The sequence below is a fragment of the Atractosteus spatula genome, chromosome 27, assembly GCF_055471065.1.
Source record: "Atractosteus spatula isolate fAtrSpa1 chromosome 27, fAtrSpa1.hap1, whole genome shotgun sequence".
Taxonomy (NCBI): domain Eukaryota; kingdom Metazoa; phylum Chordata; class Actinopteri; order Semionotiformes; family Lepisosteidae; genus Atractosteus; species Atractosteus spatula.
This window is the reverse complement of record NC_142732.1, coordinates 5,384,348-5,410,548: the sequence shown is the minus strand read 5'-3', so window position 1 is coordinate 5,410,548 and position 26,201 is coordinate 5,384,348. Positions and strand designations below refer to the sequence as shown.

Below are 26,201 nucleotides of genomic sequence, written 5' to 3'. Positions count from 1 at the left end.
AATTCAATACAATATACAGTACAGTATGTGCTGTGCACAGGCAGCAGGTGAAAAAGCATTCCAGACCAGATCTTTTTTGGTGGTGTCACTGTCAGAAGAACTGGAGCTTTTCCGACAGTGGGAGTTTGAGATCTTTGTACTTCTTCACTTCAACAAGACTTTGAGCTTCATGTTGTAACTCATTCATTTTTGAAATAATTCTTGCAATCAACCTTTCAATGACAACAAATGGGATCTGAAATGTGGTCAGACACATCACTGTTTACTTGGCCCGCGGCCTTGTCAAATGGTCAGCCGCAGGGTTTGGACTGAGCAGCTGACGGCCATCAGACTCAAGCCACAGAATCCCTCAATAATGCTGCGAGTGCAATTTAGCCATCACAATACAGCCCGACGCCCAGATACAAAGGGAAGCGTTTCGGCCCACATCTGCAGCAAGCAAAAATCAACACTCACATATTGGATCTATTCTGACAAGGTCTATGGATGATCTAATGACCTGCAGCTCTGTCTCCTATATTGTAAATTAAAACCGACATTGTTTTTCAACAGTTGCATGCTGTATATTAGTTTGATTTTGGATATAAATCAGAATTTATTGGCAAGAGATTTCTGATCAAAAAAAGGTTGAGAGCCCCAGGCATACAGGATGAAGAATACTGAGAGGTTTTCCTTACAAACCATTATCACTGCCATTAATCTTTTCTAAGCCCTGTCTTACTGTCTTAGCAGCAAGAGTAGTTCATCTTGAACATAGTACACAAAGAATGTGAGGAGACTACCATCACATTGTACAACAGAAGACAGAATTGTCTTTTTCTCTAAATAAATCTGAGCTATGGCTTTCAAATGTTTAATTTTATTCCTTACAACACGAAAATACCTTTAAGGAATTAGCTGTTTAATGCACCTCCAGCACAGTTATGTGATTAAAGTTAAACTCTTTCCGTCTTGGGTAATGTACCACACTGTGTTATAAAGTCAGGCTCTTTTCTGTCCAAATACTACAAGCAGGTAACCAGAGCTGTGGTGTTGAAGCAGCAGCAGCCAAGTAAAGAGCCCATTCCTGAAGTCTGGCCTGATAGCAACAGCCTAGACGAGCAGCTGAAATCCAATCAAAAAGCTTTTCAGGATGGGACACATGACAGCACAGTCAGGCCGGCTGCTCAGAAATGTAGATGATTGAAAACAGCTTATGCAAGGAACTCAATAAATGCCCTGTAAGCAGAATTACAGACATCTCACAATGTATTTGCTCACTGAACACTCCTTCCACTGAATCGGATACCACAATTATACTTTGGGCATCTCTGTAGTTTGTGCTCTGTAGTGCCAGACCATTTACTGCATAGTAACCTCTCCCTTTTGAGCCTGTTTGTAAGGAACAGTTCTTAAGTTAAACTGGAGTACTTAAACACAGGACAATTAGATTTTTTTGGACCTGTTGACAGATAGCTATTCAACAGAAAACTGTTCAGAAAATAATTTATACATAGAAAAATAGGTTTTATTCTTTAAGCATCTTTCTCCACAAGGGATTTCCAAGACCATGTTCTGGTAAATAAGGTGTCGGGAAAAATCTTAAATTATTAATTACAAGCATATGGCAAATTATTCCAATTACAGTATCAACTGCACTTAAACACTGAACAATGAGCACAGGCTACTATACCAAATGATACTCTTCAAAAATCTTCCCAAAACCAAAAGAAAAAAAAGAAAAAATCATATCAACAAGACAGGAGTGACTTTACAGACAGAACTGTACAGAAAAGAAGAAAAAAAGCTAATTGTGCTAAATCTATTGCAACCATAAGTTTAGGTTTAAATCTAAGTTTAAATAATAGAGCGTGGAGCTGCATAATTAAAAGTGACGAGAAATGACACCTAACAAATGACTGACAAGGGAAAAAACACTAATTAACAAGTTTTAGCACTGTATTCAATCCATTAGCTTGTAATATCAAGGCTTGCAACCTCAGCTTATTAGCAGTGTACGAAAACTTATAATTCTGCGCCCTCTTAGGTAAGTGTCAATCATTCTGTTTTATTTAACAAAGCAACTGAAGAATAATGATTCAGCAAAATCTCTACCCGATTAGTTGACAGGTCAAGACTCTGGGGAACTCATCTCTACACCTCGCCTAGCAGCTTAGCAATACTAGGTTATAGACGGGCTACAGTTCATCCATCACAATTAAAATCGAATGCAGATCTGAACACATCAGATGAATTCCTACCACCACTATTGATGTGCCTGATTTGAACAGTAAGCTTCTTTCGGAAATGCTGTTAATTAAGTTCATTTTCCCCCTGTTAAATTTTATTCTCATGGTTCTGGGCTGCTAAGAGGCAAGCTGTCGTTACAAATAACAACAAAAGCTGTGAAGTAAATGCCACTTGATACCGTAGCTGCAGAGCAAGGCTGTGTGCATGAAAGGGATATTAGTCCATAAAAAGAAAATGCATCTATAGCACAATCATAGTGCTAATGATAACCCCCCTTCCCTTTCCGAATTACAAACATACAGGGTTTGATTTTATATAAAAGCTAAGCCACATGATTTTTTTCCAAATACACCAAGTGAACAATTACGCTGTGTACTGACCCTTGAGTTAATCAGGAAACATTCGATGAGCGGTTTCCAATGTTCATTGAATGATGTGTGGAACACAGCCAGACTCCCATAAATTCTGTCACCACCACAAGACAAATGAAGATGGCATCAATACAGCACACTGTTTGAATTCACACAACTGCCTGATTTATCTTGCAGGAAGAGGACAAGATCCACTTACACCTGACTGAGCATTATTCTCTGCTAATCAGATGTGCACACCTTGGAAAATATGGATACTCAAAAAGGTGTTCACCAAGAGCTCTGTAAATGAACACTAATAGCTTTTTGAGACACAAGCCAGGCAGACGCTTTGTGACAGCTCAGTCTTTAACTTGAGGGTCACAGCCAGGGATGATGACCTCATTACCCGGTTTACACGCATCCTAATGTTGTTAAAGAATGATATCAAATGTGAGCATACAATAATACGATACCACAGTTATTTTTACCTTGTGCATATTTAAAACGTTATATTAAAAAAAATTAAACCCACACTAGAGCCCTATCTAGCTTGGAGAACAACTTATGATATTCTTAAACAGAGTTTGCTCACAGTAAGAGAATAGATTGTTTTTTATTATTAATTCCAAACACAGCATGCATTAAGGGAGCTTCATGTAAATTCATCACAGCCTACAACACCAGATTCCAGTTAACTGTACACAGAAGCTCGAAGCAATGATTTCCCTAAAGGCAGGACTAAATGTCTAGTTCAGTCACAATTTACAAATGATTATTTTTCTAATTAATCATTCACCGGAAACACAAATAACAGGGTTGTAGTGGCAGCCGTGCTGCAAACACGGAGCTCAGTCAATCGATCAAACTTGTCACCTCCTCCAAAAACAACTGGAAACATCACATCATTAAATGTTACAGCTACTTATTTTTTATAACGTTTGTCGTTCTAACCTACAACTGCAGGAATGAATTATAATTTTCTGCTGCAGGTTATAATTTAACAGGATTTCTTAGAGCAGGCATCGATTTTCTATAATGAAACTTTATTTGAAAAAAAAAATAATGAAAGCACCCAGTACCATGCATTTAGTTTACAGGATAAGCCTGAGATCCCCCATTAGCGTTTATTATCTTGCCTTGTATCAACAAATGAATGTAGAATGCCACTGTGACATGGCGATTCTCAAGGCACATCAAATCTGCATTGTGCATAATGAATTTCAAACTGAGCTCATCAGCTTACAATTGGCTCCCAACCACAGGGATAAAGACTGAAGGCAGCATGTCAAGATTGCACAGCTTTGTTTGCACTTTGGAGATCATCTGGCCAGAGAGAAAAGCTCGACAGGTCAAAAATTTGGAATGTGTAAGGACAGATTCTTTCTAAAACTATTATTTTGTTCATTGAATTCCAAAGTTACCATCCCCTTCTTAAAATGTCATTCTTTTTTTTCACAAAACAAAATACAGTGTCATTACTTATTAAAGCCAGGGGCTTTTTTGTGTGTGAAGGATTTTCCAGTTTTACTTCCACCCAGTTTTCTTAGTTTACACAATATCTGGCATTGCTACCAGGGCTACCTTTGAGCTTACAGACTATTCCAGGTCATCCTCAAATTCATGTACTGTGAGAACACTGACACGCTGAGTTTATGTTTGTGGGGATAAAGCACAGAATACGGTTTTGAAAGCTAGACTTTCAAATATTTTGGAAATAAATCAATTTTTATGTGATGTTTGTGGTTTAACAAATAACAAAAACTACATCCAACACAGAGTGCAAGTTCAACAACATGTTTATTTAATGTGAGTGTTTTCAAAATATTGAATACAATTTCTCCAAGAGCACTGAATACAGTCCGATGTCATTTCCTAATTTTGCTACTATCCATGAAACCTTTCAAGTTTTATACACTCTATAAAAACAGAACTGTCTGGGAGAATAATACTCAATAACTCTTACATGCCTTATACCGAATCCTTTTATATTCAGTAAGTTGAGACCAGAATGGTTGAAATCCTCACATTCAACGAAGACTTAATAAATTAATGCACTACATTTGTATTCCTTGAAGACAGAGACATTGTGTGTGACTAATGATTTGAAGCTTATGCAAGGATTAGTTTCTAAAAGGAACAAATAGAACACAGAATTTTAATTCTCAGAGCTGAATGAGTGTAATTGTTAATGACAAAGAACTAATGAATGGAATGTTATAGCAATAGATTTCGTGATTCCTGGCCAGGGTGTAAAACAAACCCACATTTTGGGAGGTGAAGCAAAACCATTTTATGCAGACAAAATGCACGGGCCTGAAAAACACCAAGGCTCTTCAAATCAGCCTTTAATGTTCACATTATGAAAGGCAGTGCAATGAAAAGGAAATGAATTTTTTTTTAATTAGAATATTGTTAAAAGCTTGTATCCTATAGTATTTCTCTGTATTAAGTATACAGTACACACACTGGGATGATGTTTATAAAAGCCACAAAAAACGTGATGCTGTAGAGAATTCCTTGGTATTCCTTGGCTTTTACCATTGGGCAGAGTACAAGCAAATAAACCATCTGACGCATTGCCTACGTCATGACAAAGAAAAATAAAAACATCGAATATTTAACACAAATAAGCTAGTGAAAATAATGTGAAACATATTTGTGTGCTGAGAAAAACAAAACAAAGTGAATTCTGGCAACAGAGAAAATATCAAGCTTACGAAATACAGTTTACCTTCGATAATCTTAGGTGTAAGCCTGCAGTGAAACTTGGTTTCCCAACTTACAGAATACAATTACATCATAAATAACCTTAAATGTAAAAAACATATACAGTACCTGTCATGAAAATAAAAATAAAACATTTTAGATCATTTTTCGGTTTCAAATGGATGCTCCTTTAAAAACGATATTTAGAGCATATAAAATTATTAGAAGGCTAGCCTGTGTACAGTATATAGCTCTTAACTTGAAGACTACATCCCTAAATGCCATATGCTATGTAAGGCATTAATAACCCTGGTAGTATATGGCACCGTTGCGCCAGATTGAAGGCAAACTAACAAGTTTCCACACTGGCTCTTCAGATTATATTTTATAGATCTCTCTGCCAAACCCAGACACATTTCACTTGCAAAGCAGCTCTTAACATGAAAGATGAAAGACACTGAAAATGAAAAGAAACAGATTCAACATCTCTTGCTGTCAGCTGAGTCCCTTCGAAGACTTGACATTCACAATGTCAACTTAAAAAAAATACGCCGAGCAAAGGAAGGCTTTTCTCTTGAACACAATTAATTCCTCCTTTATACAGTACTGCATCACTGCCGTTATGTTGGAAAGTTTTTTTTATAATATGGTTTTTCAGTCACCTGAGTTCTTGTTTACAAATTGAGCAAAAACAATCTTTAGCCTGGTCCTCAAGTGTTAGATTGAAAACCTATCCAGTCAAAATATGCATCAAAAGAAGCTGATTCAGTCAACATTTTTTTATCCACTTCTGTATCTTGTAGGCACTAAATCTCCTATATGTTTCTTCAAGCACTCCATGTAGAAAACTACATTTTTATTTATAGTTTTACAGTAATATTGCAGCTGTAGTGCCAGATATAATGAAGAATGTTGGTTAAGTTACAATATTTCAAAATTCAGTTTTACACAAGCTTATAATACCGTTATAATCCTCATAAATAAAGTTGCTTTTTAATTAAAAAGCCACCGTGTTGATTGCATTTCAAGTGTATCATTAAAACCCACGTGGGACCACCTACAGTTAAGTGAGTTTTAATTTAATTGTAATGTAATTAGAACCTGAATGGACACTGGATTTAATCAGATTAAAAGGAAGACAGAGTCTTACCAATGCAAATAATGACATTTAATTAATTGTGTTTTTCTATCAGTGTTCAAGAGGGATTAGGGTATCTGAAAGCAAGGTTATTTGCTTACCAGTTTTGTCTGGCATTCAACTAAGCTGTAAATTAGATTTTTTTATAACATATGTTTTCTATTTTAATGTTGTTGTTTTTTTCTCAGCCATCTTAAGTTGTGATACGGTAAATTCCTGCTGAGCTGATCCACCGCAAACTAATCCCTAAAGAAATGTGAACTGCAGCTACCGTCTGGTCTTATTAACATACTGTGAAAGCTGGACACTGAGAGGGAAGGTCATTCCATACTCCTAGTTATGTTTAAGCCTTCATAAGGCTAAGCTCTTTGATTTAAGAGTTACTGTTCTTACCCCAGACAATACACAGAGAAGGAACAAAAGGGAATACTAGGTGAGCACATTTTGAAGATGTTTTTTCAGGCACAATTCTGAACAAATATTCCAGCAATAGTACAAGTTAAGGTTAACACAAGTCTCATGTATGCATTAATTTAATCTTAAATTTAGTTCAATTTTCAATTTTTAAATTACACATAAATCACACAAGACCTCTATCGCAAGGTTAATCATTAGGCAACTGCATTTGTAAGCAACTCATTATATGCAGAGACTGAATAAAACAAGTGAAAAATAAATAAAAAGAATCATTAAGGTTAATATGCAACATTGGCCATCAGTTTTTATACTGTATAACCTGATTCAAAACATAACATGGACCTTTAACAAACTAGGAAAACAACTACTTCTGTTTGCCTGAAAGCAAATGAAGGAAATTTTCAGAAACTGGAATTTACGCAATTTCTTCTGTTTTTCCACTACAAAGACTTGGGTTTGTAACTTTTTTCATCAGCTTCTTACAAAACTGTATTATCCCCTACAATATCCACAGTAGCTGCAATGTCGAGTTTATTTTCCTGCTGAGATCACAAAGAGAAATTCAAAGTTCTTTTTTTTTCCAAGCTCAGGCTTATTGTACAAGTAAGTGTGTATCCTGCATCTATTAAAATAATTTTAACCTATTTTTGCACCATGACACACTGCATTACAGTCATCAGCAGATTACTTTCTGAAGGGGTATGCAAATTCAGCAGGTACTGAGAATCATCAGGATAAGGCAGCATCTAACATCATCAGAATCAACAGAAATGCAGACTGATTCATGAGCTGGTAGGATTCCAGGCAGAGACACAACACTATTGTTAAAACACTGATACTGTCAGCGTTGATACTGTAGATCTTCCAGCAAGTATCCTGAAACTCTAACTCATAAATGTAAAGGAATGTTTGTTACGTCTAAACCATCATAACAATCGGATCATCTTCTTGCAGATGGAAGCATAAAAACAAAAAAACACCTACTGCTCCTTTAATTCCAGCAGCCACTGCACGGCAGATTTCTCTTTGTCCAATCACCAGAGCCAAAAATGGCTTTGGAGATATACAGGCCTAGTAAATCGAGGCATATTTCAATAGTGAAATTATAATATCTTTTTAAATAATATTAAAAAATCCACTAGATACCAAAGCTTTTATCTTTGCAGCATGAAAAGATAAAATTATATATGAAAGTCTTGGCAGAAAAAGATCTCTCATTATTGAAACTAATGAGAGAACATTAATTTCTAATCCGTTTTCAAACTCAACCACTTGGCACAAAAAGGACAGCTCTGGAGTGCAGTTTCAGCCACCTCCATCACCCCCTCCTCCCCCTTTTGGAAAGTGCAGCCCAGTGCGTGTGATACTGGACCAAGTTCTCACTGTAGAGGATTAGGCGGAGCAATAATATTATGCATTATAGTCTGTCAGTACTGATGCAATCAATGCTCCATTTCACATGATTCCTTCTGGGAGAAAGGAAGCTGCTGAAGAGCTGGAGTTTTCTATGGTAACTGTCTACCTCAGTGATGCTAGGACCTTCTGGGAGCAGACTGTGGCAACACTGAAACTTGGTTGGCAAGCTAATTTCCCCCTCATATTGCCATGGTAGGACACCCATGTTAAGGAATTGCAGGCAGCTAGTAGACCCTAAATTAAAGCAGTTGCAAACTATACACATGCACACCTTAGTTTAAAACCCTTGCTAGGTGCTCATTTAAAATAAAAAAATGTTGGCCTCTGTTATTGTTCTTCACTGCAATTGCACACTGGCGCTTCCACATGCTTACACACTGTCAACTCATGAAGCCCACAATGGATTTTTCTACTGAAATGTGAGAAAAAATACTTAAGAAATGATTGTTCACAGGTAGAGAACACACACACAAAAAAAAAACAGTTTTTGGTGAAATACCACTGGAAAGACCACAAGTATGATTTATTACAGGGCACTAACAGAAAATATTAGAAAAGATTCAGAGCATAGGACTTTTCTGCATTATCGATTATTTTCATAGTCGAAACGCTTAAAAACTCCTTGATCAGCAGATGCATGTTCTCAAGACAATCACTGCTCATGCATTAAAGGAACTCGAATCTCGACCTGAGAAGAGGAACCTGATTAATGCTCATCTGGCCCTCGTGCAGCCACAAAAGCCACTATTATTTACATGGGGAGACTCCAATAAATCACAAAAAGCAAGATGCATTAAAAAAACAAAGGTTTTAAACCTTTAGAACCTCAGGAAAACCTTTACGTACTGTATATACAATAGAGACAATGGGGATCATACTGTATTCCCAAGGACAGTGATAGTGGACCCTGAAAAACTTAATGTAGCTACATATCATCTCCTTTCACACACACCATCATGGGCACAAAGGGTAGAAGCACTGACCCAGTAAAGAGCACACTGCGGTGTGTACTGTCACAGTACTGCAGTGGTCTCAATCACATATGTAACAAATTCCATTGCTCTATAGCGCAGTCTTCAATATACAGTTGTGTGAATAGGCCAGAAGTTTAAAGGCAGCCTACAGACAGGCAGATGGATAGATGGATGGTTATTATACTCATTCTGTAGAAGCGCCTTGAGAGCAACAACAACAAAATGGCACAAGGAAAAAAAAATACCTATACAGCCTTGAGTCGTCAAAAGCAAAGAAAAACTGAAAAAGCAGACATTTTCTTTTATGAAATTTAATATACTCTTCATGGAAAGCTAGGTGAATGCACTTCGCAATGCTGAACAAAAAATCAATACAACATGTCACAAATAACTGTTTATTTTCACCGACTGCTTTGCCACATAGAGTACTTGAAGAGGCTTTCAGCAGATGCTTAAATGACAAATGATCAAACGTTGCAAAAGAAAATCTGTTAATGGAAGGACGTACTGTAATGCTTGTTTCCATTACACAGAAATAGAAAGAGTTACACCCTTTTACATAACTCCCCAAAGGACCATACTTAAGACAACTTCCCTTGGCAATGATTGCCCTTTCATTATGCTGAAACAATGTGTCCTAAAAGGGGTCAGTCATTCTGAAGACCCCTCTTTTTCTTGCATGAGAGAGTAAGCACCCATTCTTCCCTTTACAGTCTGATGGTAACTGTTTCCTAGGGGCCAGAATTTCTTTCTATTTCAGTATTAGAGCCTGTCAGTAATTAAGTCACTGTCCCGCCCCGACTAGGATTCCTCGTCACCAGGAATCTTCAAGCAGCGAGCCCATAACTGACTCACTGCTGTGGAGAGCAGAGCTGAGATTACTAAACCAGGGCTCTCTCTGCTCCAGGAGACACAGCCACTGGTAAAGTCAGTAAAGGATGCGCCCACAGATGCTCCTCTCAGAGGGTGGGCAGGTCTTTGGATCCCGTCTGTACCTACTCCTCCCTGATACACAGGTACGGAGGTTGTTACCATGAGCCGTGAAGGAAAGACACAACCGCTGAGTACAAAGAGGATGGATAAATGAGAAAACACATTTGGGGGTTCTAAAATTGAATAAAAAAAGGATATTAAAGCAGGCTATCAGGTGCACAGATAAAGACGACAACGTGGCGTCAGCCCAGTAATTTGGTGACCAGTTTCTAAATTCATCACTGACTGCAGTGCTAGTGATAAAATAATAAAAATCGGGAATTTTCTCAAATAGCATTGCACAGCACTTGATTTCAGTTAACCTATTCTGGATCTGACTGCAGTCTACACATTTCTAGTGAATGCAGTGTGATGTTATATCTTATGTCCCTCACAATTAGAGCAGGCTGCATGACTTCATTAAAAGAAAGAAGTCGTGATGGGTATGAGACTGTCATCTCCTCCCTCTAGGATGTCAATTGCACCTGGCCTCTGCCCTCCAGTATTTTTCTCTTTTATAGGTTCTCACTGTGCAGATTATGTCTGGAGAACCTTAGGCAATCCAGCCCTTTTCCAGTCTCATGATGCTCCTTAACCCAGAGGTTAATGGCTATGACCTCATTTTGTTTACACGTGACACGTGCAGCTCCCCCCTGCCAGTGTTTGATCATTGTCTCTCAAACTGTGAATTCTGCTACACCAAAGAGCCCACCTCCTGCCACTGACAAGCCCAGGGTTATCAAGGTCCCTAAGGGCTTAAATACCATAATGGGCTCAAGTAACAAAAGAGCCCTGCTACACATTGACAGTAACAACTGTGACATATTCTAGAATTTACTTACTTACTTCATAATTCAAAGAACAATTTCTTGGAGTGGAGCCAGCCGTATGAATGAGAATGACTATATTTGTGTACATACCCTGATCACACCAGAGAGACCTAAAGAGAGAGCCACTGTACAAGTGCTGGGCTGGTCTGCAAGCACTGTTGGGCATGAACAGAACTAAGAAGTCTCTTTTACTTGACTCCATTGCGTGATGGACTAGTGATTTCTTGTGGCAAATGTTTGATAATATACACATAATTAAGAGCATTAAATCAAGATTGTTAATTTTATTTAAAAAACATAACTGTACAATAAAAGCTGAAAGCAGAAAATTGCCTTGTTATTCTGTATATGTTCTACCAGCAAATCCTTTCATTGTTAAATAAGTTTAAAAATGCACATTTGAGAATTGCAAGAGATAAGCAATTTTCACTTCACCATGAAACAACTAAAAAAAAAAAAGAGATAAATGTGGTAGAAAATGAGCAAGTGGGTGACAACATATTGCTGGCATCCACAAACCAATATGTGAGTATCTTAATGGACAATAGAGGCGATCTAACTCGCAGGTGAAGGTAATGTAACCTTTCAGCTTACTGGACAAAGCTGAAACAGCCCCCGAATACTAGGGACACAACTTTGTTTATTGGCTACTTATGAGGAGCAATTAAAAGATATATTATTGTCTACAAAAAGAGTTGTTCCAGTCTTTTGCATTTTATGGTTTACCTGTGAAAAGGTGTCTGGTTATCAAGAAAAATCTGCAGCATCTGGTGTGCTAAAATATTCAATTACAATAACATAAACATGCCTCCTTATGCCTTTAGCGTACCTTCACCGACACTGGTGCAGTTGTATGCACAAGGGATCAGACAAAACCATTTTCTACATGTAAAATTTAAAAAATGCAGCCATTGTGAAACTACTCTATTACATTGCAATAACTACTTGCTGTGTGATAGCTATTAGATTACCCTCCAGGCCTTTGTGCATATTCTACACTTATACACACAGACTTCCAGCTGTTAACAATGAAAGCAAATCCATCTCAACACCTCATCCTACTGGAATTCTGAAGGACACACTTTCCTCGAGAAATAAGATCTGATTCTCATTCTCAAACCAAAATAAAGGGTTTTTTTCCCCCAATGGCAAACTAAACTTTTTTTCTTTAAACCCGAATATTAAAAAAAACATTCCTAAAGTAACGGCAACCTTAAATCTTTCACAGTGATCTTGAAATTCTTTAACATTACACCTAAAAGAGTTCATTCTTCTTCCCTTCATGAATAATCTCAATGAAAGTCAGTTCTTGAATTAAAGGCAAAAAAGACAATAGGTGATGTTATCCTTGTTTTATTCTGGGCCAATAAAAGATGTGTCAATCATACAGTCTGTCATATTATCTTGCTTTTGTACAGTGTAATTCACCCAGAATGCAGCCAAGTATGACTTGGCCTGATAAAAATAAATGTATCCATTAACTTCAGCTGTTTATGGAGAAACAAAGGATTTTCCAATATTCCTTTCAGTTGCTCACCAAGTCTAGCCTTAAATCCTCTGACATTAAAAGGTCCGTATCTGAAGATAATGCTCAAGAATTACGGAGTGCATATTTAGTCACTGTGCTTCCTAGCCTGTAAGCACTGCAACAAGAATGCTTCAAATACAGCTGTCTCAACAATTACATAATAAGGATTATACTCTCTCTCCCTTGCAGCAATTAGTAAAAATGCTTTCAGGAAACTTTGAAAAGGCTACATTTTCTTCCCCACTCTTATAAAGCAGACTCACATTATTCCCAAGGCACAGAGCTCAAAATGAATACGGAGGCCGAGAAACCAGGAAGCATGCTCAACCTGGGTGCTGCATGGCCTGGATTCCCAACTCGCAGTGCCGCTGGCAGAGTGCCATGGTGAAGGACTGGCATGAGTCGGCAAACCGCAAGCCCTGCCACTTGCCAGGTGCCTGGAAGCTCGTGCTGACGTCTAACCCACAAAGGATGAGCGGCTCCGGTGGGTGGGCATGCCCACATGTCACGGCTGCAGCCAAGTGGGAACAAGCGTCTTCTTCTGGGGGGCTTCAAGTCTAAAAACCACTGGCGGGAGGGTTTTACAACATAAACGAAATCACTCCGAATTCCAAATCTGAAAAACAGCCGAGTGCTGCTTCCTGCGAACTATAACTATAAGATGCAAAGGGTCTTTTTTTTTTTCTTTTGGGAGATTTTCAGCACAAGTCAAGAGGCAGGGAGAGTTTTTAAAAGAGGGATATTGCTGCGCTCAAGGTAGCCACAGCGCTCACCCCGACAGAATGGGTCGCCCAAGTCGGGCTCCTGCCTGCGACTACAGTGCAACACCCCAAGGTGAAAGTCACACTCCCCCTGGTCGGACACCGCACCCAAAAGGCACATACTGGGTGCTGTGGCAATGGCCAGAACTGCTTAATAACTGCTTACACGAGCCAAACCACAGGGACGAGAGATCTTCCAAACTAGAGCAGATTTTAAAACCGTGCCCTGGATGGCACCATAGGGCAGGGGCACCATGTTGTCTGGCATGTACTGTACTGTACATCAAACTGAAAACATTTGATTTAAGACATTCTGTAGAAGCTAGTATTTTTATTTCAGTGTTTCAATCACATTTTTTTGGAAAGGTTACTACTACTGCACCTATAAATCGGTTACACTTATTCCTACTCGGCAGTGTCTCTTGTCATTACAGCCAGGGTGTTGCCGAGCCCAGCCCTCTACGTCTCGGCACTAACATGCGTTTGCCACCCTTTCCTTGAAGAACCTCTCAGCGCATTTGTCCTTGGCCAACTTCAGCATCTCCTCAGCACACCTGTATTCATGGGGAGAAGCCACACACCTCCTGGATTATATCATGAAGACGATCTTGGCGGGCTGGGGCTCTCCCATGGTCTCCATTTAACAGATCTGTTCTTCGATTCGGTCACATTTTCAGTACCCAGTTGGCCTTTTTTGAAGGGTTACACTGCAGTAAACAAATCCAATTTCTTCTTCATCCATTTTTTGATCCGTGTGAAACAATCAACTCACAAAAACAAACTCACTTTGGGGGGGGGAAAAAAAAGCTCCTTCCAGCATGACTGTCCTCAATTACATCCCCATAACCTGCAGGTCTCAATATTTCAATTACTTGAAAACATCTTGCCAAGCAATCTTGTCCCATTAGAAACAACACACTTTCATTAAGCTTTAACCAAGGCACTTACCAGACTTTCAAAATGTACCTAATGTATTATTTAAACACCATGAATATAGCAGTTAGAAAGAAGCTTGTAAGTGGTAAAATAAACAGCACCGATCTACATTACAAGAAATGATAAGTGCAAATATAATACCACATAACTTGTCCTAAGATAGGATGACAATGTGCACAAGCCTCGTTGTTATCAGTCATGCACAATAAGCAAATCATAAAAAATGGAGGTTTCATTAGAGAAAAGTATGAACAATCTTATAAACTATACATGTACTGTAGTTCACCGGGAGAGCTTATGATCTCATCAGCACTGACAGCTGTGGTGTAAAACGTAAGACATCAATGGGAAACTAAACAGTTCATTTTCCCTGCAACACTGATCTAAAACTCTGATCACTGCCAACTTGTCCTGGAGGGGTAGCACAATCTGGTAAGTTTGTATCAACTTGTTTTCAGGCATAATGCGTTCACACAGAAAACACAGCCCTAGCATGGTACATAGTCTCAACAGCTCACCGAGGGAAACCCTAAGGATTCTGCTCATTTCATTTGTCACCTGTTGCTTTTAGCCAAAGGGATTTGTTTGCAGCTTAGATTTGCATTTCGTTTCCTATTTGCTCCAAATGCAAGAGCTCACAAAAGCCCTTCTCCAAATGAACACCGGGAGCTACAATGAGAAAGCATTTGTGTCCTAACATGTAAAGTGAATGTCCCTTAGCAGAACGCACTTAGCAGTACACCTGGAGTAATCAGTCCTCGCTGTCTCCTCTGAGACAAGTCCTGCTAGGAGACTGAAAGCTAGTCTTGCTGCAGTAACCATTTTGCATGGAAAACAATCAAACTGCTAACAAACCCTGACAGTCCCTCCACACACAACACATGCAACATGATACACAAACAGCAAGACAAGAAAAATATTATTTAAATCACTTTAAAAACAAAATTCAATACATCACCTTAATTAAGGACAAGCGTTGAACAATAAGGTGTTACCCTCTTCTGATGAGATTAAATCCTGGGGGTTTTGATAGCACTATATTGGTATCATGCAAAGTTCAGTAGACCTGAAGAGCAATTTGAGACTGCATGCCTCTTCATGTATCTAATTAAAGGTTTGTTATTTTTTAAAGGAGCAATTGCACAATTTATTATACCAACAGTCATTAAGCAGGCATCAAGAGAGAAGTTCGTTTACATGCATTTTAAAGAGAATTTAAAACAGCTCATGCTACAATAGGATGTCTAAATATCATGGATATGTGCAGTAATTAATTAATAGCTGGAGTAATTTTTATTCATTTCTTAAAAATCAGTAAAACAAAGAGGCTCTAGCTTTGATTTTAGTATCTTTACATCTCGGTCTTTTTAACAGAGGTTCAATCTGGGCTACTGATAGAATAGAGTCAGTTCAGTACAGAAGATGCTTTTGGGCAAAAGCGCGAGAGTTGAGTCTGAAAAATAAAGATCATTAAATATAATGACTTTCCCTTTGAACTGTGTGCAGCATGGAAGTGTAGAACAGAAGTTAGCATGCAGAGTTATAGTAAAATATGACTTTCTGGAAAAACAATATTAAGGAGAAGACAAAGAAAAAAATAGTCTACTAGAGAAGAAAGCTTATTAGTTATTTGTGACCTCCTTACTTATCAGTCCCTCCACTACTTATCCCAGATTACCTGAGTCAAATACTATCCTGTATTCTACTAAACAACCACAAAGTTCCAACATTATCATATAACACCACACACATTTAATTTAATTTTACATCATACCCTCTTAATGTACTTTAGGATTAAATCTCTACAGTAAGTTTGTGGCTCATCTTCCCCACTCTTGTGGTAGCCTACTCAACCTAAAGTTTTTTTTTCTCCACTGCAAAATAAGGCATCTGTTCTTGTTACTACACTTTAATAATCACTCCAGCATGGCATTCTTAGGTTTTAACAGCATTTGTATTTTAAAAAAATCACTACAAAGAGTCACAGGCTCACCACTTAACTTAAATGATCAATTGCATCATACTCAAACAATGTACTATTCCCCATCTACATTTTATTACATGGAAAGAAGAGTTGTGGTGCTGGTTGTGGTTGAGGTGGTGGTGGTGGTGGGGGGTTGAGATATTGCTTTTGTCTAAAGATATCACATATGGAAACAATTTATTCCCTCACTGCTATTTAAAAAACGTTACTGGTGTTTCTTCTACTTTTGCACAGTCGGAGTTGCACGCTGCACTGATTAAGCAAAATCCTATACGACAAACTGACAAGAGTATACATCGAGTCACACAGAAACGCACAAGACAATGTCTAGATCAAAATTAATTGCTTTTTCCCCCCTGCATCAGGACTGCTGAGATGCACTCAAGTCCTTTCTATTTACTCATTCATAGTAACGCAGTGCAGCACTGTGACCTTGTTACCTAATTCAGTTCTCCTCCTAATCACATTACTGTAGAACTGCTGTGCTGGGGCCTGACCTGTACTGGAATCAAGCACACAGTTTAATGTGCCAGAATTACCCTTTCATCAGCTGTTTACCACATGTTGATAGAACAGCAAATCTGAACATTTGTTTAGTGCCTGTGGCATTCAAACCCCTCAAAGAGGCCAGCAAGATGTGCATCCTACACAATATGGGATTTGTCCTGTTCTTGTTGTGGTTCAGCACGATAAATATTAATGCAACTCCCATCTAGCACAACTGTCAGTGCTGGGAAGCAAAGCAAGATCTGGAACTAGTTTGAAATATAAAGCCTGCATGATCCCAGTGAAACCAATTTAAACTGTTCATCTTATTTAAAGGCCACGTCAGCCAGTGTTGCAGTGACACAATATTGCATTTAAATAATCTATTTTTTAATTCTACATGTGATGCGAGGATGAGCATAGCATGAGGAAATAGAAATGACATGAAAACACCAGGCAGGATTGTCTGAGGATAAAAAATGCTCTTGTGATCTTGAATTTTGCATTTAGAACAGGACCACGTTCAGACATTCCCAAATGGAGAATTCACATATGAATACTAGCGTTTGAAAAAACTATCAGACAGTTTAAATTGCTTTAACAATGCCCCTCTTCACTTGTTAGACTGGATATTTTAAAAAAATGGAACAACAAAAATGATGCATGACAGTTCATCACCCTTAAAAGATTAGCTGACATTAAAGCAATGCACGGCAAGAAACCCAGGATCCGATACAGTCACTACACTCTGTACTGTAGATTGTTTTTCATGTTTGGAGCCCAAATACAGTAAAAAAAAAACCTTTCTATTGAAGACAAGCCATGCAATCCAGACATACAAAGATTCTCTTGCAAGTAAGAGCTTCTCATACATCACACTCAAATCTGCATTAGAAAAAGCAGGAGCGTAAAACAGCAGCGATAATCTTTTAAATACCCAACTTTCCTTTCCTTCTTAAATAACCTATCCAGTTGCAAACATGCAGGCTCCAAGCCTTTCCCCCGCAAACGTTTTCAGACCTGTACTGCCAAAATTCTAGAGACACTCAAGGTGCTATTCCCCAATTTCATTAAGGTAGCAGACTGCTGCTGCACAGATGAAGTTACTTTATTTTACAAGCTTACATGCCCTGTATAATCAGCATTTCAGCTGTGCCACAGGCCTCAACAAAGGAACTTCACTCCTCAGTGCTTTAAAAACAGGCCACTCTCAGTTCCGAACCAAGTGCAAGCCCACAAAACTTCAATGAATTTTGTGTGAATATACCCGATCAAAAACATGGGCCTACCGCGTGGAGTTAGACTACTGAAACATGAAGAACAAAACAAACGGTAATCAATCAAGTAAGCAAGGAATCTAGCCCAACAAAGTGATGTCTTTATCGAAGTGCTTGTAGAAAATGCTAATTCAATCAATGGAGCAAGAGGTCACCTTAGAAGAAATTTTCACCTAAATATAGGCTTCCTTTATTTTTGCCCATAATACAATAAATGTCCCTAAAATGTTTCACCCAAATGTTTGGATATAGAGTCAGGATATGCAGTGCCCACAATTATTATTGGAACAGTGAAGTAAAAAAAATAGTATTTTTGCTGTACACTCAAGTAATTCAGATTTAAGATGAACAGATGAATATGAAGCAAAAGTACACAATGTCACCTTTTATTTCTGGGTATTTTCATGCACAGATGTTGTATCTTTTTAGAGTAAGGGCATTTTTCTGTTCAATTCCCACATTTCAGATGAGCATTGGGGCAATTGGTTGCCAGGTGTTTCTTGTTGGTCAGGTGGTTCCTGTTGCATTGATTGTGCACACAGAGAAGAACTGTGAATGTGTAGGCTTGGATTTAGCCTTTGCCCTTCCCTTTGGAGCCGGTAGACCTAAACCAACACGAAGACTACAGAAGTGTCTGTGAAAGAAAAGCAAGCAATTGTGATGGTGAAAGAAAAATAGAATTCAATCAGAAGCATAGCAGAAACTGGGCAAAGCAAAATCATCAAATTGGAATATCTCGAAAAAGAAAGAAAGCACTGGTGTACTTAGCAATTGACAATGACCAGGTCAGCTGAAGAAAAAAACTGCAGTTGACGACAGAAAAATGATCAGGGCTGCAAAGAAAAACTCTAAAACAAGTGTCGCTGAAATCGCCAACCAACCTCTACAGTGCACACAATCTACAGCTCACAGAAGACTGAAAAGGCTACACAGCAAGATGCAAACCACTCATCAGCACCAAAAATAGAAAGGCCAGGTTACAATTTGCTAAAACGTACATACAGTAGTTGAGCCAGCAGAGTTCTGGAACTAAGTGTTATGGACAGATGACACAAAAATAAACCCCTTCCTAAGTGATGGCAAAATGCATCCAGACTCACTGGCCGGCACTTCATCATGCAGCAAGACAATGACCTTAAACACACTGGCAATGCGACCAAGGAATTCATTAAGGGACACGAGTGGAAAGTCTTAGACTGGCCAAGTCAATGTCCTGATTTAAATCCCATCGAGCATGCACTCACCTGTTGAAAAGGAGACTGAAAATTGCTGCAGAAAAGGCTTGGCAAAGCATCTAAAAAACAAAGACCAGAAAGTTTGGCGACATCGGTGGGTGGCAGGCTTGATGCAATTATTGTGTGCAAAGGATCCGCAAACAAATACTATAAAAATAAGTTTTACACAAAGACTACTTGAATTTAAGTTAATCTGTCCCAGTACTATTGCACCCTTTAAGACCTATGAACATATAAGGACTGAAATACCCAAAATAAAACATGATATTTTGTACTTCTGGCTCATTCATCTTTTCATCTATTGTTTGAGAATACAGCAAAAATAGCAATTCAGATTTCACTGCCCCAATACATATGGAGGGTACTGTACTCGAAAAATTCACATAAGCATACATTAGCATCACCAGTCTGACCAGTGATCAGTCTGACCATTTCCCAGCAAGAAGCATCCCAAACACTTTTCTAAGATGTGTACATGATTAGAGCATTTTACGTGCTCCCGCAGCAATCCAAAGACTAAAATAAAGAGAGGTACCAATGGAGGCTGCCCCTGCACAACGAAGAATGGTGCTAATATTTGAGAAGAGGGCCCCCACTCAAGAGTGTCACTAGGAGAGGAGTGACACTTACGCACCAGCACGGAGCCCTGCTCAGGAGGCCATTGTGCTAATCCCCTGCCTGCAGCCTGCTTAACGCCGTTGCATGTCCATATGTTTTCAAATACCACCATTTCTGTCAGTGGGCTACAGGAGTGCCTCCTTGAAGTAGGAAATAATATGACAAAACACATCATTGTGAGGGCAATTATGTGCTGCAGTAACCATTTTGCTGAGACTCGTACAAGGCTGTATTTCAGGGATGCCATTTCCAAATCAGCCTCTGCAAACATTTGTCTTTTCCCCATTCAGAGAGACTCAGGGAAGACAGACTGAAGCAATGAAAAATAGCTGGAACCCACAAGATACGTGACATTCAAGACCTAATAAAATGTTTTATTATAAACCTTCTTAGGCAAACCAATTATATGTAAATAAAAATGTAATCTGCCTCTGTGCTAATACAGTGGCTGGGTTCAGCACTATATCTTTTAATACAAGAACACTGCATTAACAAATGTCTGCGAGACTTAAGTTTTACAAGCTACGGCAAAACCATTAATCCAGTCTCTCTTCCCATTTGCCACTGATGCATTAACATAAGTTTTTGTTTAAGAAAATGGAATTCTACATTAAAATACAACCCTCATACTTAATTGTTTTTCGGCACACAGTACATTTTCCAGTCACACGGACACCTCTAAAGAATTAGGATAACTCAATTGGAGTGCATTAGTACCGTATTTGCAACTGTAGCAATTTGTGTTTAAATGAGAAGAACAAAGTATAGTGAAATTAACTCACCAAAAATAGAATTTCCTTTTGGAAAAGAGACAAAAACAAAGAGTTTCACATTCACAGCACCTGTGCTTAAATATTTTGAAGTGTACCGAAATGCAAATTCCAAAAAGGCACTATTAAGTGGTTATTTCATCAGTTAAACACAACACATTCTTTATTTTGAAATGCCTGTTCTCAGGTGCAATACAGTATTCTTACAGTTTTTCGCAGGCTAGGTGTAATAAATGCTTTTAATATAAAAAAAATCTGCTTGCAGTATTTCCCTTGAATCTGCTTTTGACAGAAGGATCCTGCCTTCAGTAACAGTATACCTAGTTTACATCTGAGCTCTTTTTGACATTGCCTTTTCAAACCTTATTACAAATCCAATAGATCTTCATCTAAGATAGCACTGTATACACAGTATTTGAGTATGAGAACACTGTATATTTCAGTGACAAAGTAGTTCATTGTTTTTTTCTCAAAAAACTGTTGGTTTTCTGGGAAAGAATATGAGCATTGCACTCATCTTCACATATTCAATAATTACAGAACACCAGCGAAGATTAATGTTTATCAGTGCTGTACAGAAGGCTTTTTCAAGAGACTTCCTCTGATCTCACTTCACCTTAATTTAAAAAAATTTAATTTAAACTTAATAGACCCTTTTTTCTTTTAAATCAGGTAACATGGAAAACCCGATACAATGGTTGGGAACAGAAACCTGTTAAAAACTGAAAAGAATTAACCACTATTTTTTGAAGTCATGAGTCACCATTATAACATAAAATTCTCAGACAGTATTGTATTAAAAACAGGGTGTCACAATTCCTGGTCTTCTTTGATTGTATTCTATACCACATACTCCACCTTATAATCAAGTTCAGAAAACAACTTGCGCAAAAAAAATCAGTTTAATCAAAATGGAAAAAACTGGAAAAAGTTAGACCAACCTAATGCAGTACCAGTGTAACTTTATAAGCCCAGTGCCTTTTAGTACAATGACAAAAGGTGTCATTCTTACTCAACCTAGCCCTTCAATCAAGGTATTAACATAGATATTGTTTAATAAAGCTGCAGGAAACTTATTCAAATCCCAGTACTGGATTATCTTATTATGTCATTAAATACCTACAGCTATGACAGAATGTCAAATTTGATTTGTCAGTCACCAGCCTGATTTATCATATTAATGTATATAATATATCATTTTGTGGCAGATGGAAAGGCAGCTAAATTCATATCTTCCATTGCTGCCAGGGCCCGAAACAAATCCAAATGAAGAAATAAATGAATTAATTGCTGGCCAAAAAATAGATTTGTCAAAGTCTACATTTACATATCTGGCAGACAACTTTAATAAACACCTAGCCTGAACAGAAAATGTGCATCAAGATAAGACTTTGAATACGAGTAACAAGAAATCTCATGAAGCGATTCTTCTTCAAACTGAATTTTTACATAGCCAGCCATTTTACAGTTTAAAACAAGGTACACAATCAATAGCTTCAGCTCCACAATTTCTGCCCTGTGTATAATGCAATCAATCTTTTCCCTACTTTCAATCACCAAATAGTTATGAAACTGCTCTGTGTGCAAAAGCTGAATGACAAAGATTCTAATAACCACATAAAAGTCATTCCGCATGACAAAGGTAATTTACATAACCAAGGATACAAGATATAAAATAATATATCTTGATATAAACATGGTATCATCCACATCTGCTGTAAAGGAGAGATTTTTCTTAATAGCTTAATTAGTTAAATATCTTACAACACAATCGGTCCTGGAAGAGGAATTGTGTCCTAATGAGAAAACCAAATGTACTTTTTCCAGGTTTTAGTGGCAAGTAGCAGAGGAGTAACATTATAAGGCAAAAGTCAAACTGCACAACAGTTCAACTTTATTGTCTGCTGAATTATCGCTGAATATTGGTCCTGGTACTTCAGAAATAAGGATTGTCTCCTCTTTTGGTACCCCACAAAAAGAAGCTATATATCTGGCCATAGCTAAAACATTTACAGTATTACACTTCTCTACAACACCTGCAAAGCAGGGAGAAGTCTTAAGTGCAAAAAGAGTCTACAGGGTGGTGTTATGTCTGAATTAAAAAAATTCAGAACAAAAAGCTGTGCTACTTGAACCTGAATTGATTTTGATGGAATGTATTGGTTTCATCCACATAAGTTTTAAGATAGAAATGAAGAAAAAACGTACAACAAACACATATGGGAATTACTGTACAGTTTAGATGTTAGACTACTTGAAAGTAATGCGTTTTTAAAACCTTGACAGCCATTGTATTAAGTGTTATTGAATTGAAAAGTGAAGATTGCCAGGCTGTTATTTAGTGCAGTATTCTGGGATCACAGTTTTAACACAGCTGAGGCTCAATAATTTTGTCATTTTGTAGAGGAATATAATTCACTGCTGCTCAGCCCTTCTGCTTCCAAATATCAGCGTTTAATAAACCCTCTGCTCGTGATAGTTCACTTGTAAAGAATGTCTGCAACTCTGGAAGTGGAACGTTTTGATTTCAATGCACTGAACAGGAACACCTTTGAATTCAGCAATGACTTGAGACAGAAATTCCCTCTCAGATCGAAACCGTCAAGAGTCTGAAAACACTGCTCTGTGGCACATATACAGCTGTAAAAAAAATCAGTTAAAGAAATCCAGTAACACAGACAGTTTCATCACATAACCCTATCTTGTGAATATAAACACCCAACATCCTTGTGAATACTAAATTTCTTCACTGTTGGACAAAATATTTACCAAGGTGTTTATAAACACCTGGATCAGCATACTGCTGCAATTTATACGCATAAAAACATAAAGTTTACAAATGAGAGAATGCCATCCTATCTGGCCTGTTTCTTAATTAGTAACTAATTGATCTGTGGATTTCATCCGGCTATTTCTTGAAAAAAGGCATGGGTATCAGCTTCAAAAACATGGCTGTGCAGTTTTTTCTATATCCCCACTGTAATACATGATTAAGAATGATCTTTCCTATTAAATATGATGAACAATGCCAGACCTTGAAAAACACAGCATACTGTAACTATAGTCAAGACTTAAACAGAAATATGTCATATATTAAGATCCTTAGCAATATCCTGGTCAGGTAAAGAAAAAAAAACTTCAGAGACTTCCAAGACCACATTACACTCTGATCACATCTTTCATTGCCTGACAATGTTTCAAAAAAGTGACAACAGGTTCACACTGTTTTGGGAAAACACATTTCCCTTCAGAACTCTGTTTGTTACTGTAAATAAATGTTGCTGAGAATCAACCAAACACTTCAATATCAAAAGAAAAACCGAAAAACCATGGGATTATTTTGATGATTGCATCCGCAGGCTAAATCGCAAGCACTGTAGTTGTGCTAATTTTATGAATGATCTGAATATTTAGTTCTTGATTGCTACTCTGTGGATCAATACCCTAGAGCACCATTTATCGAGCGATCTGAATCACACCAACAACACTTGAGCTTGTGGAATGCAGTGCTGTCATTTGAACATTTAGGTCACAGTGTTCCTATCTGACATAATTCTAATATAATTAGTTTTTAAATGGTTTGTTTCAGCTGGTAAAGACGGGCCCAGTTTTCATGCAGGTCAACAACCAGTGTCCAAACATTCACTTTATACAACATTACTGTAATGGGATATTGCTCCAGTTCCCAGACTAGGAAGGCTGTCACTGCATGCTGCCAACACTAGCTGTCAATAGTTTTACGACCGCTATGAATTAAACTGTATCAGAGCTGATATGGACCATTCACACAGTTTGTGAACAACAGGATAAAGAGAAAATGAGGGTAATAAAAAAATATGAGCGCCACATTTACAATTACCCAACATTTACATAGCATGACAACTAGAAAACTGATAAAAACCTAACATTTCGATAAAAGCCATAAAAGCACAGGGTAAAAAAAGTTTTTATTAAGCTCTGATCGCAACTGTCAGAATAATATTTCTGTGTTGTGCTCTATGCAGATGCTGTATCAGCTCAGCATACTTGTTTTAATTCATCTCCAACAAGAAATGTAAATCTTACATTATGACTGTAATTATCAGAATCACACTAAATCCCATTGAAAAAAAGAACTTAGTGAAATCTGTTTTTTGTCTCAACATTTGTTGGCCTGAAGCACACGCCAGGAGGACAATACATTGATAAATGCCAGGCGACGTGTGTAATGCTAATAAGTTTATTGAAGTAGTGTCTCATTAGGAAAAGACGACAGAATTTTGCTCTCCAATCCAAAACTATCAACTAACTGATATACTGCTGATCTAAGGGATAAAAATCTGCAACTATGACTCTTAATTTAATAATAAGAGGTATATATAATGGCTCACTGTATTCAAACTCCAGAAAAGCGTTATTAATAACAGCCATTTAGTCTTACCTCTAAAGCCTCCAGGGTAACAAAGCTGGCTATAGAAAACCCATCTATGATGTCTTCCTCAGCTGAGGAAGACTCTTTTCTTTTCCTTCGTGGAGGCCTGGGACGCGACGACGAAGGGTTCCTTCCCGCCTCCCTCTCGGATTCGGAAGAAGAGTGTGGGACAGCGGCCCTGACATGGTTGTTCCTTATTCCTTTAGACCTCCTTTCCCTGTCCCTTTCTGACCTCGACCTCCTCTTTTTCCGGAGCCCACAAGCCCGTGGGCCATCCATTGCCCAGATGAGGACCACAAAGACGTCCTCCCGGCTGGCTTCAACTCTGTCAAGCGCCTAAGCTGCTCCAATTCCAACAGAAAACACTCGGAAGGGTCACTCCTGTAACGCCGCCAAAGGAGCTGCTGGACACTGTTAGCTGCTACAAAGAAAATCCCCAAGGAAGCAGACGACCATCAGAAAAGCCGACAGAAGCCAAAGCAGGAGTCTCTCCTCAAGGACGTCTCAAAGTGGAAGATTCACGACAGAATCCATTTGCGGGGTTGACAAGCAACATCCAGCCAGTTCGGAAACAATGAGTTATAACTTTCCAGTGGAAGCTGTCGGACACAATCAAGAAAGATTTCAGCTCCAACAACACACGTATTTAATTGCAATGAGATGCCGCCCGTCACTGGGTATTTTCCATCAAGGTGTAGTGACGGTAAAGATGCATAGTGGCCTTCACAGAATCCACACTTCTTAAGTGTAGACTGCTCCTTCCTAGAAATAAAAACAAAATAAAAAGCATCCATTTGGAACATGTTCTCCAGTTAACAACTGAAGAATGTATTACAATCCCCCTGGCCTTTTTGTCTGTCCTTACAGAATGTTGTACCAAAGTAATTATCATTTTAATCACAAGTTAATGTTTCATTACAGCACTCTTAAATTCTACAACTAACTTTTTATCCCTTTTATAATGCATAATCATTATCCCCTTTGCAGCACTCATTACGTTTTCAAAGTGTTCCTTCTGCACAATTTTACACAGCATTTTTACCCCAATTCCTAAATTCCTAATTTATTCTTTTCAAATGTTTCAAGAGAGTTCTGTAACTTTAAAGGACTTCCAAGTCTCTTTTCTTCTCATACTCTCCAGCCACATACAGTACCTCCAA

General features: G+C 38.1%; 1 protein-coding gene across 2 annotated transcripts in view; it reads right to left on the bottom strand.

Annotated features, from left to right (window-relative positions):
• auts2a (activator of transcription and developmental regulator AUTS2 a) overlaps positions 1 to 25,625 on the bottom strand; it is a 327,281-nt gene extending 301,656 nt beyond the window's left edge. The window contains exon 1 of one of the 2 annotated variants that reach the window (XM_088906828.1): positions 25,051 to 25,625. In XM_088906828.1, the coding sequence (XP_088762954.1) occupies positions 25,051 to 25,320 (270 nt within the window). In that variant the 5' untranslated portion in view covers positions 25,321 to 25,625. The remainder of the gene's footprint in view (positions 1 to 25,050) is intronic. The other variant, XM_088906830.1, reaches the window with a different exon arrangement.
• Between the last annotated feature and the right edge of the window lie 576 nt (positions 25,626 to 26,201).